The sequence below is a fragment of the Trichoderma asperellum genome, chromosome 1 (assembly GCF_020647865.1).
Source record: "Trichoderma asperellum chromosome 1, complete sequence".
Classification (NCBI taxonomy): Eukaryota; Fungi; Ascomycota; class Sordariomycetes; order Hypocreales; family Hypocreaceae; genus Trichoderma; species Trichoderma asperellum.
In genome coordinates this window covers 6,039,350-6,050,976 of record NC_089415.1, presented here as the reverse complement: position 1 = coordinate 6,050,976, position 11,627 = coordinate 6,039,350, and the positions used below count along the sequence as shown (strand labels likewise).

The 11,627-nt window shown below is 48.9% G+C and overlaps 4 protein-coding genes across 4 annotated transcripts; 3 read left to right on the top strand and 1 right to left on the bottom strand.

Annotated features, from left to right (window-relative positions):
- Window positions 1-278: 278 nt before the first annotated feature.
- Window positions 279-3,798, top strand: RNR1 (ribonucleotide-diphosphate reductase subunit rnr1). The gene is made up of 4 exons (XM_024905216.2): window positions 279-586; window positions 657-814; window positions 872-3,359; window positions 3,424-3,798. The coding sequence occupies exons 1-4, from the start codon at window positions 568-570 to the stop codon at window positions 3,465-3,467; spliced, it is 2,709 nt and encodes a 902-aa protein (XP_024763006.1). The 5' UTR covers window positions 279-567; the 3' UTR covers window positions 3,468-3,798.
- Window positions 3,799-4,054: 256 nt separating this feature from the next.
- On the bottom strand, window positions 4,055-5,088 carry TrAFT101_001882 (uncharacterized protein; the record flags this gene model as incomplete). The annotated part of the gene is made up of 3 exons (XM_024906350.2): window positions 4,055-4,296; window positions 4,379-4,722; window positions 4,826-5,088. 3 exons carry the CDS (start codon window positions 5,086-5,088, stop codon window positions 4,055-4,057), a joined length of 849 nt encoding a protein of 282 aa, XP_024763005.2.
- A 154-nt stretch (window positions 5,089-5,242) lies between these two features.
- Window positions 5,243-7,691, top strand: TrAFT101_001881 (uncharacterized protein). The gene has a single exon (XM_024907803.2). The coding sequence runs from the start codon at window positions 5,400-5,402 to the stop codon at window positions 7,374-7,376; it is 1,977 nt and encodes a 658-aa protein (XP_024763004.2). The 5' UTR covers window positions 5,243-5,399; the 3' UTR covers window positions 7,377-7,691.
- A 1,141-nt stretch (window positions 7,692-8,832) lies between these two features.
- On the top strand, window positions 8,833-11,548 carry TrAFT101_001880 (uncharacterized protein). The gene is made up of 5 exons (XM_024899639.2): window positions 8,833-9,413; window positions 9,891-10,008; window positions 10,068-10,251; window positions 10,304-10,890; window positions 10,951-11,548. The coding sequence occupies exons 2-5, from the start codon at window positions 9,928-9,930 to the stop codon at window positions 11,017-11,019; spliced, it is 921 nt and encodes a 306-aa protein (XP_024763002.1). The 5' UTR covers window positions 8,833-9,413; window positions 9,891-9,927; the 3' UTR covers window positions 11,020-11,548.
- The last annotated feature ends 79 nt before the right edge of the window (window positions 11,549-11,627 follow it).

Below are 11,627 nucleotides of genomic sequence, written 5' to 3'. Positions count from 1 at the left end.
GCGACATCATTGAGAAACTCGATGACCAATACACGCGCCAAGGGTTCGCGTATCCACCAAAACAGACCTTGAGCTGCCCCTCCATTTTCTGTGGTTTCAATGATGACTTAATGCTTCTCAAATGCTTAGTACGTATCTCTTTTGAAACCCGATCAGGTTTAAGGAGATCCAATGAGGAAGTGGTTTGTTGGACCCTTTGCGCCGTTCTCGCGCTTGACTGGCCACAGAGCCACTGGAATGTCCCAGCGCGGGGCAGTTTTTTTTTTTAATGAGTTTTTGAGCGTACCACAGCTATTTTACACGCTAAGAGCTGGCGTGGCGCGTGCTGGAGACGCGCCGTAGAATAAAACCGTCTGTCCCGCCGTCTGAGAACTTCACACATAACTCTTCCCTCCTCTGCAAACAAAACATCCCCGAGGCCTCGATTCATCTCGAAGCCGCCAAAGCTCTGCCTGGCTTCCTGCGTGTCTTGATTGATACCTGTGAGCGTCTGAGAGCCTTGAATCGTCGCAGCCCTCGTCATTCTTTCTCTCCCTCGCCAGTTCCTCGCCATCCCAAGCCGCCACCATGTATGTGAGGAAGCGTGGTATGTATCCCCACCTGCACGCACTTTGATCTAAATTGCGTCTCTGTAAACCATTCTAATCCATGGATAGACGGTCGTCAGGAGCGTGTTCAGTTCGACAAGATCACGGCTCGTGTCTCACGGCTGTGTTACGGCTTGGACACTGACCATGTCGACCCCGTGGCCATCACCCAGAAGGTCATCTCTGGTGTCTATGGAGGCGTGACTACAGTACAGCTTGACGACCTTGTAAGTTGAGATACACATCCTGTAATAAAGAAGTCAAGTCGTTAACGTATGGAATAGGCTGCCGAGACTGCCGCTTACATGACCGTTACCCATCCCGACTATGCCATTCTGGCTGCCCGCATTGCCGTCTCCAACCTCCACAAACAGACCAAGAAGCAGTGGTCAGCTGTCGTCAGCGACCTCTACCATTATGTCAACCCCAAGAACAGCAGGGCCTCGCCCATGATTTCCAAAGATACATATGAGTGCGTCATGAGGCACAAGGAGGAGCTTGACTCCGCCATTGTCTATGACCGAGACTTCAACTACCAATACTTCGGCTTCAAGACCCTGGAGCGATCATATCTCCTGAAGCTTGATGGCAAGATTGTTGAGCGGCCACAGCACATGATTATGCGAGTGGCTGTTGGCATTTGGGGAGACAACATTGAGCGTGTCCTTGAGACATACCACCTCATGTCCAGCAAATTCTTTACCCATGCGTCCCCCACCCTCTTCAACGCTGGTACCCCGCAAGCTCAGCTCTCCTCATGCTTCTTGGTTGACATGAAGGACGACAGCATTGAGGGTATCTACGATACTTTGAAGACATGTGCCATGATTTCCAAGATGGCTGGTGGTATCGGCCTCAACGTCCACCGTATCCGTGCCACAGGCTCTTATATCGCCGGCACAAACGGTACCTCCAACGGTATCATCCCCATGCTTCGTGTCTTCAACAACACTGCTAGATACGTCGACCAGGGTGGAAACAAGCGTCCTGGTGCCTTTGCCATCTACCTCGAGCCTTGGCACGCCGATGTCTTTGAGTTCCTTGACCTCCGCAAGAACCACGGCAAGGAAGAGGTCCGTGCCCGTGACCTGTTCCTCGCTCTCTGGATCCCTGATCTGTTCATGAAGCGCGTCGAGAAGAACTTGGATTGGACTTTGATGTGCCCTAATGAATGCCCTGGCCTTGCTGACTGCTATGGCGAGGAATTCGAGGCTCTGTATGAGAAGTATGAGAAGGAGGGACGTGGTCGCAAGACTATCCGAGCTCAGAAGCTGTGGTACTCTATCCTGGAGGCCCAGACTGAGACTGGTAACCCCTTCATGCTCTACAAGGATAGCTGCAACCGCAAGAGCAACCAGAAGAACCTGGGAACCATCCGCAGCTCCAACCTCTGCACTGAGATTATTGAGTACTCTGCCCCTGATGAGGTCGCTGTCTGCAACTTGGCCTCTTTGGCTCTCCCTGCTTTTGTCGACTACAACGAAGGATGCTATGACTTTAAAAAGCTTCACGAAGTTACAAAGGTGGTTGTCCGTAACCTCAACCGCATCATCGATGTGAACTACTACCCTGTTCAGGAGGCTCGCAACAGCAACAGCCGTCACCGACCCATTGGTGTTGGTGTCCAGGGACTTGCTGATGCTTTCCTTGCTCTGCGTCTTCCCTTCGAATCACCCGAAGCTCGTGAGCTGAACAAGCAAATCTTTGAGACCATCTACCATGCTGCTCTTGAGGCCTCTATGGAGATTGCCAAGGTTGAAGGTCCTTATTCGTCATTCAAGGGATCACCCGCCTCTGAAGGCATTCTTCAATATGACATGTGGGATGTCAAGCCCACCGACCTGTGGGAGTGGGATTCGCTCAAGGAGCAAATTAAGGAGCACGGTCTTCGCAACAGCTTGCTCGTCGCCCCTATGCCCACTGCCAGCACTTCCCAGATCTTGGGTAACAACGAGTGTTTTGAGCCCTACACCTCCAACATCTACCAGCGACGTGTCCTTGCTGGCGAGTTCCAGGTTGTCAACCCCTGGCTTCTCAAGGATCTTGTCGATACCGGCCTTTGGTCCGATGCTATGAAGAACCGCATCATTGCTGAGAACGGCTCTATCCAGAACATTCCCAACATTCCCGCCGACATCAAGGCCCTGTACAAGACTGTTTGGGAGATTTCTCAACGTCAAATTGTCCAGATGTCAGCCGACCGTGGTGCTTTCATTGATCAGTCCCAGTCCTTGAACATCCACATGAAGGATCCCACAATGGGCAAGATTACCAGCATGCATTTCACTGGCTGGAAGCTTGGTCTCAAGACTGGCATGTACTACCTGCGTACCCAGGCCGCGGCTGCACCTATCCAGTTCACAGTCGATCAAGAAGCACTGAAAGTTGCCGATGCCAACGTCAGCAAGGAACGCGTGTTGAAGAAGCGCGCTCCTCCCCCAGGATCATCCTTTTCGATGACTTCAGCCACTGCCGTTCCTCGACTTAGCAGTGCTAAGACGGAGGAAGTCTCTGGAAACTCATTGAGTTCTACTGGTATTCCTACTCCCACCACCACGCCTCCCCCTCTGGGCAGACCTCTGGCTTCGCCCCACAAAGCCCCTCCTATGAAGGCTGACATTGAAGAAGGCGACAGCCCCAAGGTGCTCCCTACGGAGCCTTCAGACAATGTCAAGGAGGAGGAGCTGAACAAGAAGCCCGATCAGACGGAAGATAAGAATGATGATAGTGAGGAGCGCGAGAGGGACATTTACTCAGACGCAGTTCTAGCCTGTAAGTTACCCTTGAATATGCTGCCGGACGAAACATGAGTGTTCTGATACTGACTCCTTTATAGGCAGCATTGAGAACCCTGAGTCCTGCGTTATGTGCAGTGGTTAAAGGGAGATAAATAAGCTGTAATGGTGATGTGTATGAGTGGTGGGGAGATGGGTATAATCGAAGAGCTTGATCAATTGATTGAGCATATACAAAACTGGCAACGGAATGGGGATTAAATAAATGTTTTAGGGTTTGTGCATGGTGAGCGCCGGACTAAAGAGCCCGACTGATCTCACTGGATGTTTAATGTGTTTGGACTATTATGGATATTTGTTATACTTGCGACATGTTACATGTTGTTTACGTTAGTCACTACGAATTTTGCGTGCTTTCTAGATGCAGTTGTTAATAGCATAGAGGCGCGAATGTTAAAATGAAGTAATGTATTCAAAGGGTTGAAGTGCCTGTCCAGTTGAATTGCTTTATGTCGTAGAGCTCAAGTGCTGCCTGTGTATTTCGAATTGCACATTACTTTGAGCTGTAGGGTGTTGTTCTTGACTTTACAGATCTCTTATGTCCTGGGTATCGCCTTCACTGTAGAAAATTTCCTTTGTCGTGTTTAATCATCGTACCCGGTCTTTAAATGCCTATTTATTAATTACAGTTATTCCAACTCTATATACTCAGTCCGTATTGTACGAATCAAGTCAGACTTTAATGTGTACTTCAACGCCATCATCCATTACTTTCCCAGTCAAAGGGCGGCTGTTATCAAACCAAAATTCCGGGTGTATTACTGTCAAAAGGACCGACATGATAATCATAGGGATGGAATCTAAAGCAATGAAAATGCCCTCCTTATTTGACAGAGGGCCGTTGAAACCTCCATTGAGCTCGGCAACACGCCAGCAGGAGCGAATAAAGAGACAAACGGCAGCTACTGCTGCGCCTGATATAGAAAAAAAAAAATCAGTCATTGAACCTTGACAACGCAAGCCAGTGTAAAGAGTATATGGTGCAGTGCCGCTTACCAATAATGTAGCCTAGCTTTTTGTCCTCGGCAAGTTGTTTGTGTATCTTGAAGCATACTATAGTCAGAAGGATGCAGAATATTGCCGTGAACAGCACTTGGGTTGCGAGGCCAGCAATCATAAGATCGACCCCTATGGGGTCTGTGTCGTATATTGCGGCCAAGGAGCCTCCGCATCCGATGAAGCAAAGACATATGAAGTCTCCGAGTATGAAGAGGGAGGCAAAGAGGCGAGGGCTGATGTGTGCGAAGCGGGCTGCTCTGTAGTGCGTTTGTAAGGTGCTGATGCCGAGATACAAGGATGAAGAAAGAAAGGTAGGGCCTAGGGTGAGGCCAATGATGTACCTAATGGAATACCCCCGTTATTAGATTAAAAAAAAAAAAAAAAAAAAAAAAGGAAGGAAGCTAACAAAGCATGGACAAAAATAATATGAATTTAGCAGCTTACATGATATATCCGTTCTTGTTGGCTCGGTTGTGGGAGAGTTGGACTTTGGCCACATAGCCTAAGAGCTCCAAGAGGAGGCCGCCTAGCATGCCAATAGCATAGCCATAGAAGCGCCAGAATCGAACTGTCAATATAATCTGGACAATGAAGATGAGAATGAATAAAGTGACAAAAATAGCATTTGGCGCAAGAAGTGGCGTGAAAGATACAGCACCGATGCCGTTTGGAGGGATTTGGCTGGTACTGTTTATGGTGGAGTTCATAGTTAAAATCTTATAAAATTTACAATCAAACGAATGAAAATGAACAGAATAAAAAGTATTAATTGGTATGCAAGCATGAAAAAGCCATCTAGTTGAGTGATTCATGCTACCTATTTATCGCTACAATACACGGAGCCTTCCGCAAAACTGCCGTCAAATCGCCGCTTAATCCCCGCTTTACTTCCTTCAACGCCTCAGCCGCAAGTTAATCAAACGGCATTTCTTCTTTAAATAGCCACCGCATCCTATGAATCTCCGTTCTGCAAGCGATAATTGTCCATCCATACGGCGGAGATTTCTTCGTTTTCATCATGCGGTTGAAACGCGGCGTTGAGCGGGCGTCGTGCGATTTCTGCCATCGGCGTAAGATCAAATGCGATCGAGCTTCAAGGGAAACCCAGGGCCAGTCTTCCTGCTCTCCTTGTTCGTTGCGTCAAATTCAGTGCATTCTTGATAATGCGGATGATATCCGACTTCGCCGACGGCGAAGATTAAGTGTCCGCGATGAAGACATCGTAGAGCAGAGCGCACCGCAGCCGTTGACGAGGAACCTTACCAGCGTGGATGCTGAAAACTTCATTAATCCGAGCGTATTACCCGTCATACACGACAGACAAATCCGAGAAACGCCACAAGGGAGGCTAGAGCAGCCATTTCCATCCCACTTCCCGCCAGATGCAGAAGATAATATCCCCTCATCGGTGGACCAGACGCCAGATTTCTCTTTCATCGACACCCCGTTCGAACTCAGCCCAGAGAGCATTTTATTCTTAGACCAAGTATTCATGGGCTGGTACGAAGGATCACTAGAGAACCATGAGCCACAAGTAATGACAGACGGCGGTATCCAACTCTCAATGGGAGAAGAACAATCTGCTGGCGACACTCAAGACAAATCGGCTGCTGAAAGCTTAACTACCGGCGCTCGTCAGAAACTCTGGATTGATTGCAATCTTGACAAAGAGACATTTGATGCCTCACTGCACGCATACTTTAATTTCGCTGCAGTTCATCTCCCGATAATCATGGAAGATGCTTTCTGGAAGGATTATCACGCCGGGAGATGCAGCCCTGCTCTTGTCTATGCCGTTGCCTGCCGCGGAATCATTTTCACAGCTACTTCGGATAGCTGGGACAAGCAACAATGCTTAGCCCTGAAATTTAGACAGACATTCTTGGAGGCACGGCAGAAAGCAACAGGTATATCAGCTATACGTCTCGACGATCTTGAGGCGCTGGCCATCATGGCCAATTGGATATATGATGAAACCAAAAGCTCGCCTCTAGATACACAATTGGGAAGCCTTTTCTTGACACACGAATCACTTGTTCTAGCTACACTGGAGTCTCAGATGCAAGACTGCAATACGGGAAATCCAACCTCGTTAGGTCCGCTTGCGCGCTCAGAAGAGCGTCGTAGGCTTCTTTTTTGGCATGTGTACGGCTTTGACGCGTTCCATAGCCTAGATCGCAACCTCATCTCTAGAATTCCAGATGGAGAGAATGATGGTATATCACGAAAACTGCCGCAGCATGATACTGGAAACTATCTCGATGCCATTCTCAATTTAGCCATTATTGTGAGAGAGATGCTGCAGGTCTTTGTGACTGTCAGCACAAAACGGAATGGAATAAAGCCTCAAGACGTTATAAATATTTATGAAAGGCTCGATTGTTGGCAGAAACGCGAGTGTCCCGTCCACCTTCGTAGGAAGAGAGATAACGAAGGCAAGTTAATGCCACTGACAGTCAACGAGCCAACAAAGACCAATTTTATCCAGCCACTGCACTGCTGTCTCCTTTGGCTTTTGGAAATAAACTGTTACTTGCAGGTCGAAGCTTGCGTTTCTCGTTACGGTATGCGAGATGGAGGCCCCTTTGAGGCAGAAATGGCTACACTTCGCGTCGAATTGGAGTCTCTCCGCGCAGTCAAGGATGGTTTGGAGATTTCTCAATGGGTGAAGCAATATTCGACTACAACGGGTACGGGTAGTGGCGCCAAGAGCCATTCTCTAATCGATCTTGCACCGTTTGCCCGCGATATCTATGCCGGCCAGTGCTTTTGGATAAGCGAACGCGGCAAAACGTTGACCTGCCATCCTACAACTCGACAACGAGGAGGTAAAACCGCAAATCATCATCAGAAGAAAGACATCGATGACTATATGAAAGCCGCCAAGGAGTTTCGAAGCGCCGTGGCGATGGCAACGTCGCACAGAGACACCGAACTTGTGTTGGAGCGGCTAGACCAGCAAATTTCTTCGTTTGCAGAACTTTTGGCACGGTAGTCGTTTGCCCATCGATCCAGGAGTATCTCTTTATCTGTATAGCAAGAGGGAAAGAATAGCGTACCAGGGAATTCTATATACAAAGAGATCAGTGTACAAAGAGATCAGTGATTCTGTTGCTCAGTGGCCAGGCAATGAGCAACGAGGAGGTTTGAAACATGGCATCGTACAGCATGCTAATAATACTGTTGTTTCGTCGTAGCAATGGCTAAATAATACTGTTTATGCATTGAAAGGTGACGTAGGTCTGATTGTCCTCGTTGAGTCAATGACAGCAGAAATCAACACGATGAGGTCAGTGAAACATAATAGGACTGGGATTCAATGAAGAAGAAGCGTCCTGGAACAGGGACTTGTGCACTCCGCCGTCCAATACTTAAATAGCCTGGTGGCAGAATATAATGCCTCATCCAATCTGTGCTCTCGCTGCGACTAGCCACTTGGCAAAACGCGTGGCCTTGACTCAAAACTATTCCGTGCGAGCGAATCACGGAGATGCAAGCTGCCGTTACGTTACTCCAATGTCCGATCTTGACTGCCCGGACCGATGATGCTGGGGTGGGGTCCGCTTAGCCCTCTTGGATTTTTTGTTTCCAATGGAGGCCTGTTGGCAGCCCTGGATTGGATGATGCGAGGTTGACATGAGACATGCCTGCATCCCGCGTGCGTGCGTATGAGGATGTACTGCAGAGGATGATGCTGAGAGAGCTGGGTAGCTGCCCAGAAAGGCTAGAAAAGCATTGAATACGCTTGAATGTTCAATTGCATTTTGCGCGTGTTGTAGGAAGAGAAAATTAGCGTCGAACAGGCGCACGGAATCCGCAGTTGAACTGTCGGATACTTGCGAGATGGAGGAGGGAACCTTGATCGCCTGAACTGCCATACTACTCATGTATGTGTGGTGGGTGGCGCCGCTAGTTGCCACCTGCTAGGTGCATCTTGGCTAGCTGCGGAAGCCAGCGAATGAGCTAAAATGCACTGTCAGTGGCCCACAGCAGTAGATTCAGCTCACCGAAGCAATCCATGGATCAAGCAGCCTCTGGAATGCTGAAGTCACAGCCCGCATTATCGGCAGTCTTCAGCTCTGCCAGGGTCGGACAATGGCACTACCCAGTGCTAGCAGGCACTAGGCCTAGGTAGCTCCGCAGACGATGCCGTCATTCCGACTTGCAGCTCCCAGTCGAGCACCTTAAACCCAAGTCACTGTGTCTGGCGTCTACTATTTCACAAGACTTGGAAGAACATATGCAAGGGTCAACGCGCTAGGAGAAGCAATGTGAGTACCAACAGCAGCAGCTCCCAAGCACTCTGGAAAATATGTACATTGGTGGTTCGATTCTTCTATCATGCCCCGTCACAGTCCCCACTACCAGCTACTCCGTTCTTCATCTTTTAGGCACTCCAAACTGGACTAAGCAAGCGCTGTCTTACCCTTCACTGCCTGTGCATCTGGACCTGAGTATCTTCAAGGTGCAGCGACACGTACCATTAGATAGTGGATGAGAGCACCCATCTATGATACTGCCAACACACTTGACCTATCATGCATGGCACAGTAACCGATCTGTGGTTTCGAAAGAGGGTGTCACGCAGACCTCGTCACTCCATTCACCCCCTGCTAGAAGCATCGCAGCTTCTGCCATGAATGACGTTGATCAAGCCGATCTGCCAGCTGGCGAGGGCCCAGAGCTTCAAGTGGCAGTAGGCACTGCAGATAAGGTACATGGGAAAAGGCACCAAAGCAAAGGCAAGGCACGGTACCTCATGCCTGCATGCTCTCTACTCCTTCCCGACTTCTTAAAGCTCTACGCCCTCCTCACCTGCCCAGCTCTTGCCAGGTGTTCAGGCTTTCTTTCCCCCATTTCCTTTCACACATCCCTCTTCTTCATCTCTGCTCTCGTCGGATTTCTCAAATCTTCTCTCATCACGATCACGGCTTTCCATCAAATCATAACTCTTTCAAGTCGCCTCGTCGCCCTATCGCCACTCTTTGTTCTTTGTTTGCCTCGTCTTTCGTTGCGCATCTGTATCGCCCAGGTTGGTCCACTTCGCCTATCTAGCCCTTTCTCTCCAAACATTCTCTGCGTCTTCTTCTTCTTCCCGTCTCTCTCGCGAATCTCTCGCCCAAGTTCCCGAGCATCTACAACGCTGGGTGACTTGGTTGCTCGTTTTGAGGGGACACCGTAATTTCTTTATAGTCCACCTCACAATCCGCTCATCTCCTCGATCAAGTCGTACAAACCCCTTGTACGGCCTAGCACAAAGACTTGCGGTGCTTCTCTGCCCACCAATAGTCTATACTTTCTCTTTCATGGCCTTTGTTCTCCCCTCTGTGATTAAAAGCTACCATCTGTCGTCGATGGTCCGTCACTTTTCAACTCCCCGATCATCTTCCTTCTTTTTCATCATCGAGTTTGATTCTCACACGCCCTAAACGGTCGCTCGTTTTATCACGCTACAAGCACAATCACTCAAACTGTATTCGCGGACTGACAGTCATATCTCCCTCAACAGAAGTCCAGTTCGATTTTTTGACAATATCAACGCCAAGATGAAGTCCGTCGTTATCGCTCTTTGCACCTTTGTGGCGGCTACTGCCGCCCAGGGCTCGCCCAATCTTGCCGCCTGCGGTGTGAGTAATTTGAGTCATATCACCTTTTGACCTCTTGACCGTTACTGACATTTCTCCAGCAAACCTGCGCCACTAACATGCTGGACGCCGACAAGGCTGAGGAGCTGGGCTGCAAGCAGAATGACTTGAAGTGTCTGTGTGCCAACAAGAACTTCCTTTACGGCCTCCGAGATTGCTCCGCCGCTATTTGCTCGGCTGAGGATGCCAAAAAGGTTGTTGAGTACGGCATCAGCATATGTGCTTGTACGTCTCCTTCTTCACCCATCGTATAGAATTTCTACTCACATAATCGCAGCGGCCGGTGTTGCAATCCAAACAAAGTCTGAAGGCGGAAATGGTGGTGCTACTAACACTGGAAGTGCATCTGGCATCGTTATTACCGGTGAATCGACAATTGCCACCGCTTCTTCTTCTGGTCCGGCATCTGGCAAAGTGTCCACAATCCTCAGCACCCTGACTTCTGATGGTAAGACCATTACTACTGGTATCGCCACTACTATTGCCAGCAACCCGAGTGGAGGAAGCGCCAGCAGCGATACCGATGCTTCCGGTCAAGTTTCTACCGTCGCTACTATTGTTACCGAATCTGACGGCAGTATCGAGACAAAAACCAGCCAGATTACTTTGTCTGGCTCTGCCACTGCCACAGGTACTGCCGCGCACCAGACCGACAGTGTCATCTTGAGTACCGTGACGTCGGATGGTTCTGCTATCATCGAGACCCTGACCACGCTTCACAAGACAACCAGCGAGTCTGACACCGCTTCAGCCACTGAAACCGTCACAAAGCCTGAGTCCAGCTCTGGCTCTGATAGCGACGCCACTGCGACTGATACTGGCAGCTCAAGCGCTTCCACCACGTCCACCAGCACAGCCGCCGGTGTAAGAATCTACCCCCATACTCTGGTATCCAGTCCGTTCATTCTAATTGCTTGTGTGCAGGTTCCTCAGAAGACCGCTGGCCCCGTCGGTATCATTGCTGCTGCTGGCCTTGCCATGCTCATGCTCTAAAAGATTTCCTTGATGGCCCTTTTTTTGATGTTTCGCGTTGCACATGTTTGATATATAATACCCTATCATTGTCTCATAATCCTCGAGTTACTAAACATCTTTCGCGCTCGGCGTGGGGATTTGGCGCTGAGTCTATCTTTCATTACAAGGAAAATAGGGACAAGGTGAATGGACATGAACTGGGAAGGTTAATGAGGGTTAATGACTCCTATGGTTTATCGTTGATTTCTTTTTTTTAATTGGGCCATGAGAAATATATCAAGGATTCGGTAATTAATTCCTGGTGATAAGCCAGAAAATTTTTGGAATGGAAAAGAAAAATGAAATTAGGCTCAGGCTCAGGCTCAGGGAGGGCCGAATGCAGTTCTTGCTTCCCTGTGGGACAAGAAGAGTCTCTAGACTATCATTTATCTTGGCATGATATGGCACCCAGATCTGGCATTGTCTAGATACGCGGGCTGAATCTCTTGCTCTCATTTAGCAGGACATTAATTAATAATTTTGGTGCAACTTGCAATTAATATGACGCATCTTACATCTGCAACTGTGATATGTATTTGATTAGTAGATTAAGTCAAAAGGCAAAAGAGAACAACAAATGCACAAGG

What these genes read in the sequence shown, in the direction of transcription:
- RNR1 (XM_024905216.2), top strand. An exon ending in CAGTACAGCTTGACGACCTT is followed by an intron (nt 815 to 871) that starts GTAAGTTGAGAT and finishes CGTATGGAATAG; the next exon opens with GCTGCCGAGACTGCCGCTTA. An exon ending in CTCAGACGCAGTTCTAGCCT is followed by an intron (nt 3,360 to 3,423) that starts GTAAGTTACCCT and finishes ACTCCTTTATAG; the next exon opens with GCAGCATTGAGAACCCTGAG.
- TrAFT101_001881 (XM_024907803.2), top strand. Translation starts at nt 5,400, where the DNA reads ATGCGGTTGAAACGCGGCGTTGAGCGGGCGTCGTGCGATTTCTGCCAT.
- TrAFT101_001880 (XM_024899639.2), top strand. Translation starts at nt 9,928, where the DNA reads ATGAAGTCCGTCGTTATCGCTCTTTGCACCTTTGTGGCGGCTACTGCC. An exon ending in CCAATCTTGCCGCCTGCGGT is followed by an intron (nt 10,009 to 10,067) that starts GTGAGTAATTTG and finishes ACATTTCTCCAG; the next exon opens with CAAACCTGCGCCACTAACAT. An exon ending in CCACCAGCACAGCCGCCGGT is followed by an intron (nt 10,891 to 10,950) that starts GTAAGAATCTAC and finishes GCTTGTGTGCAG; the next exon opens with GTTCCTCAGAAGACCGCTGG.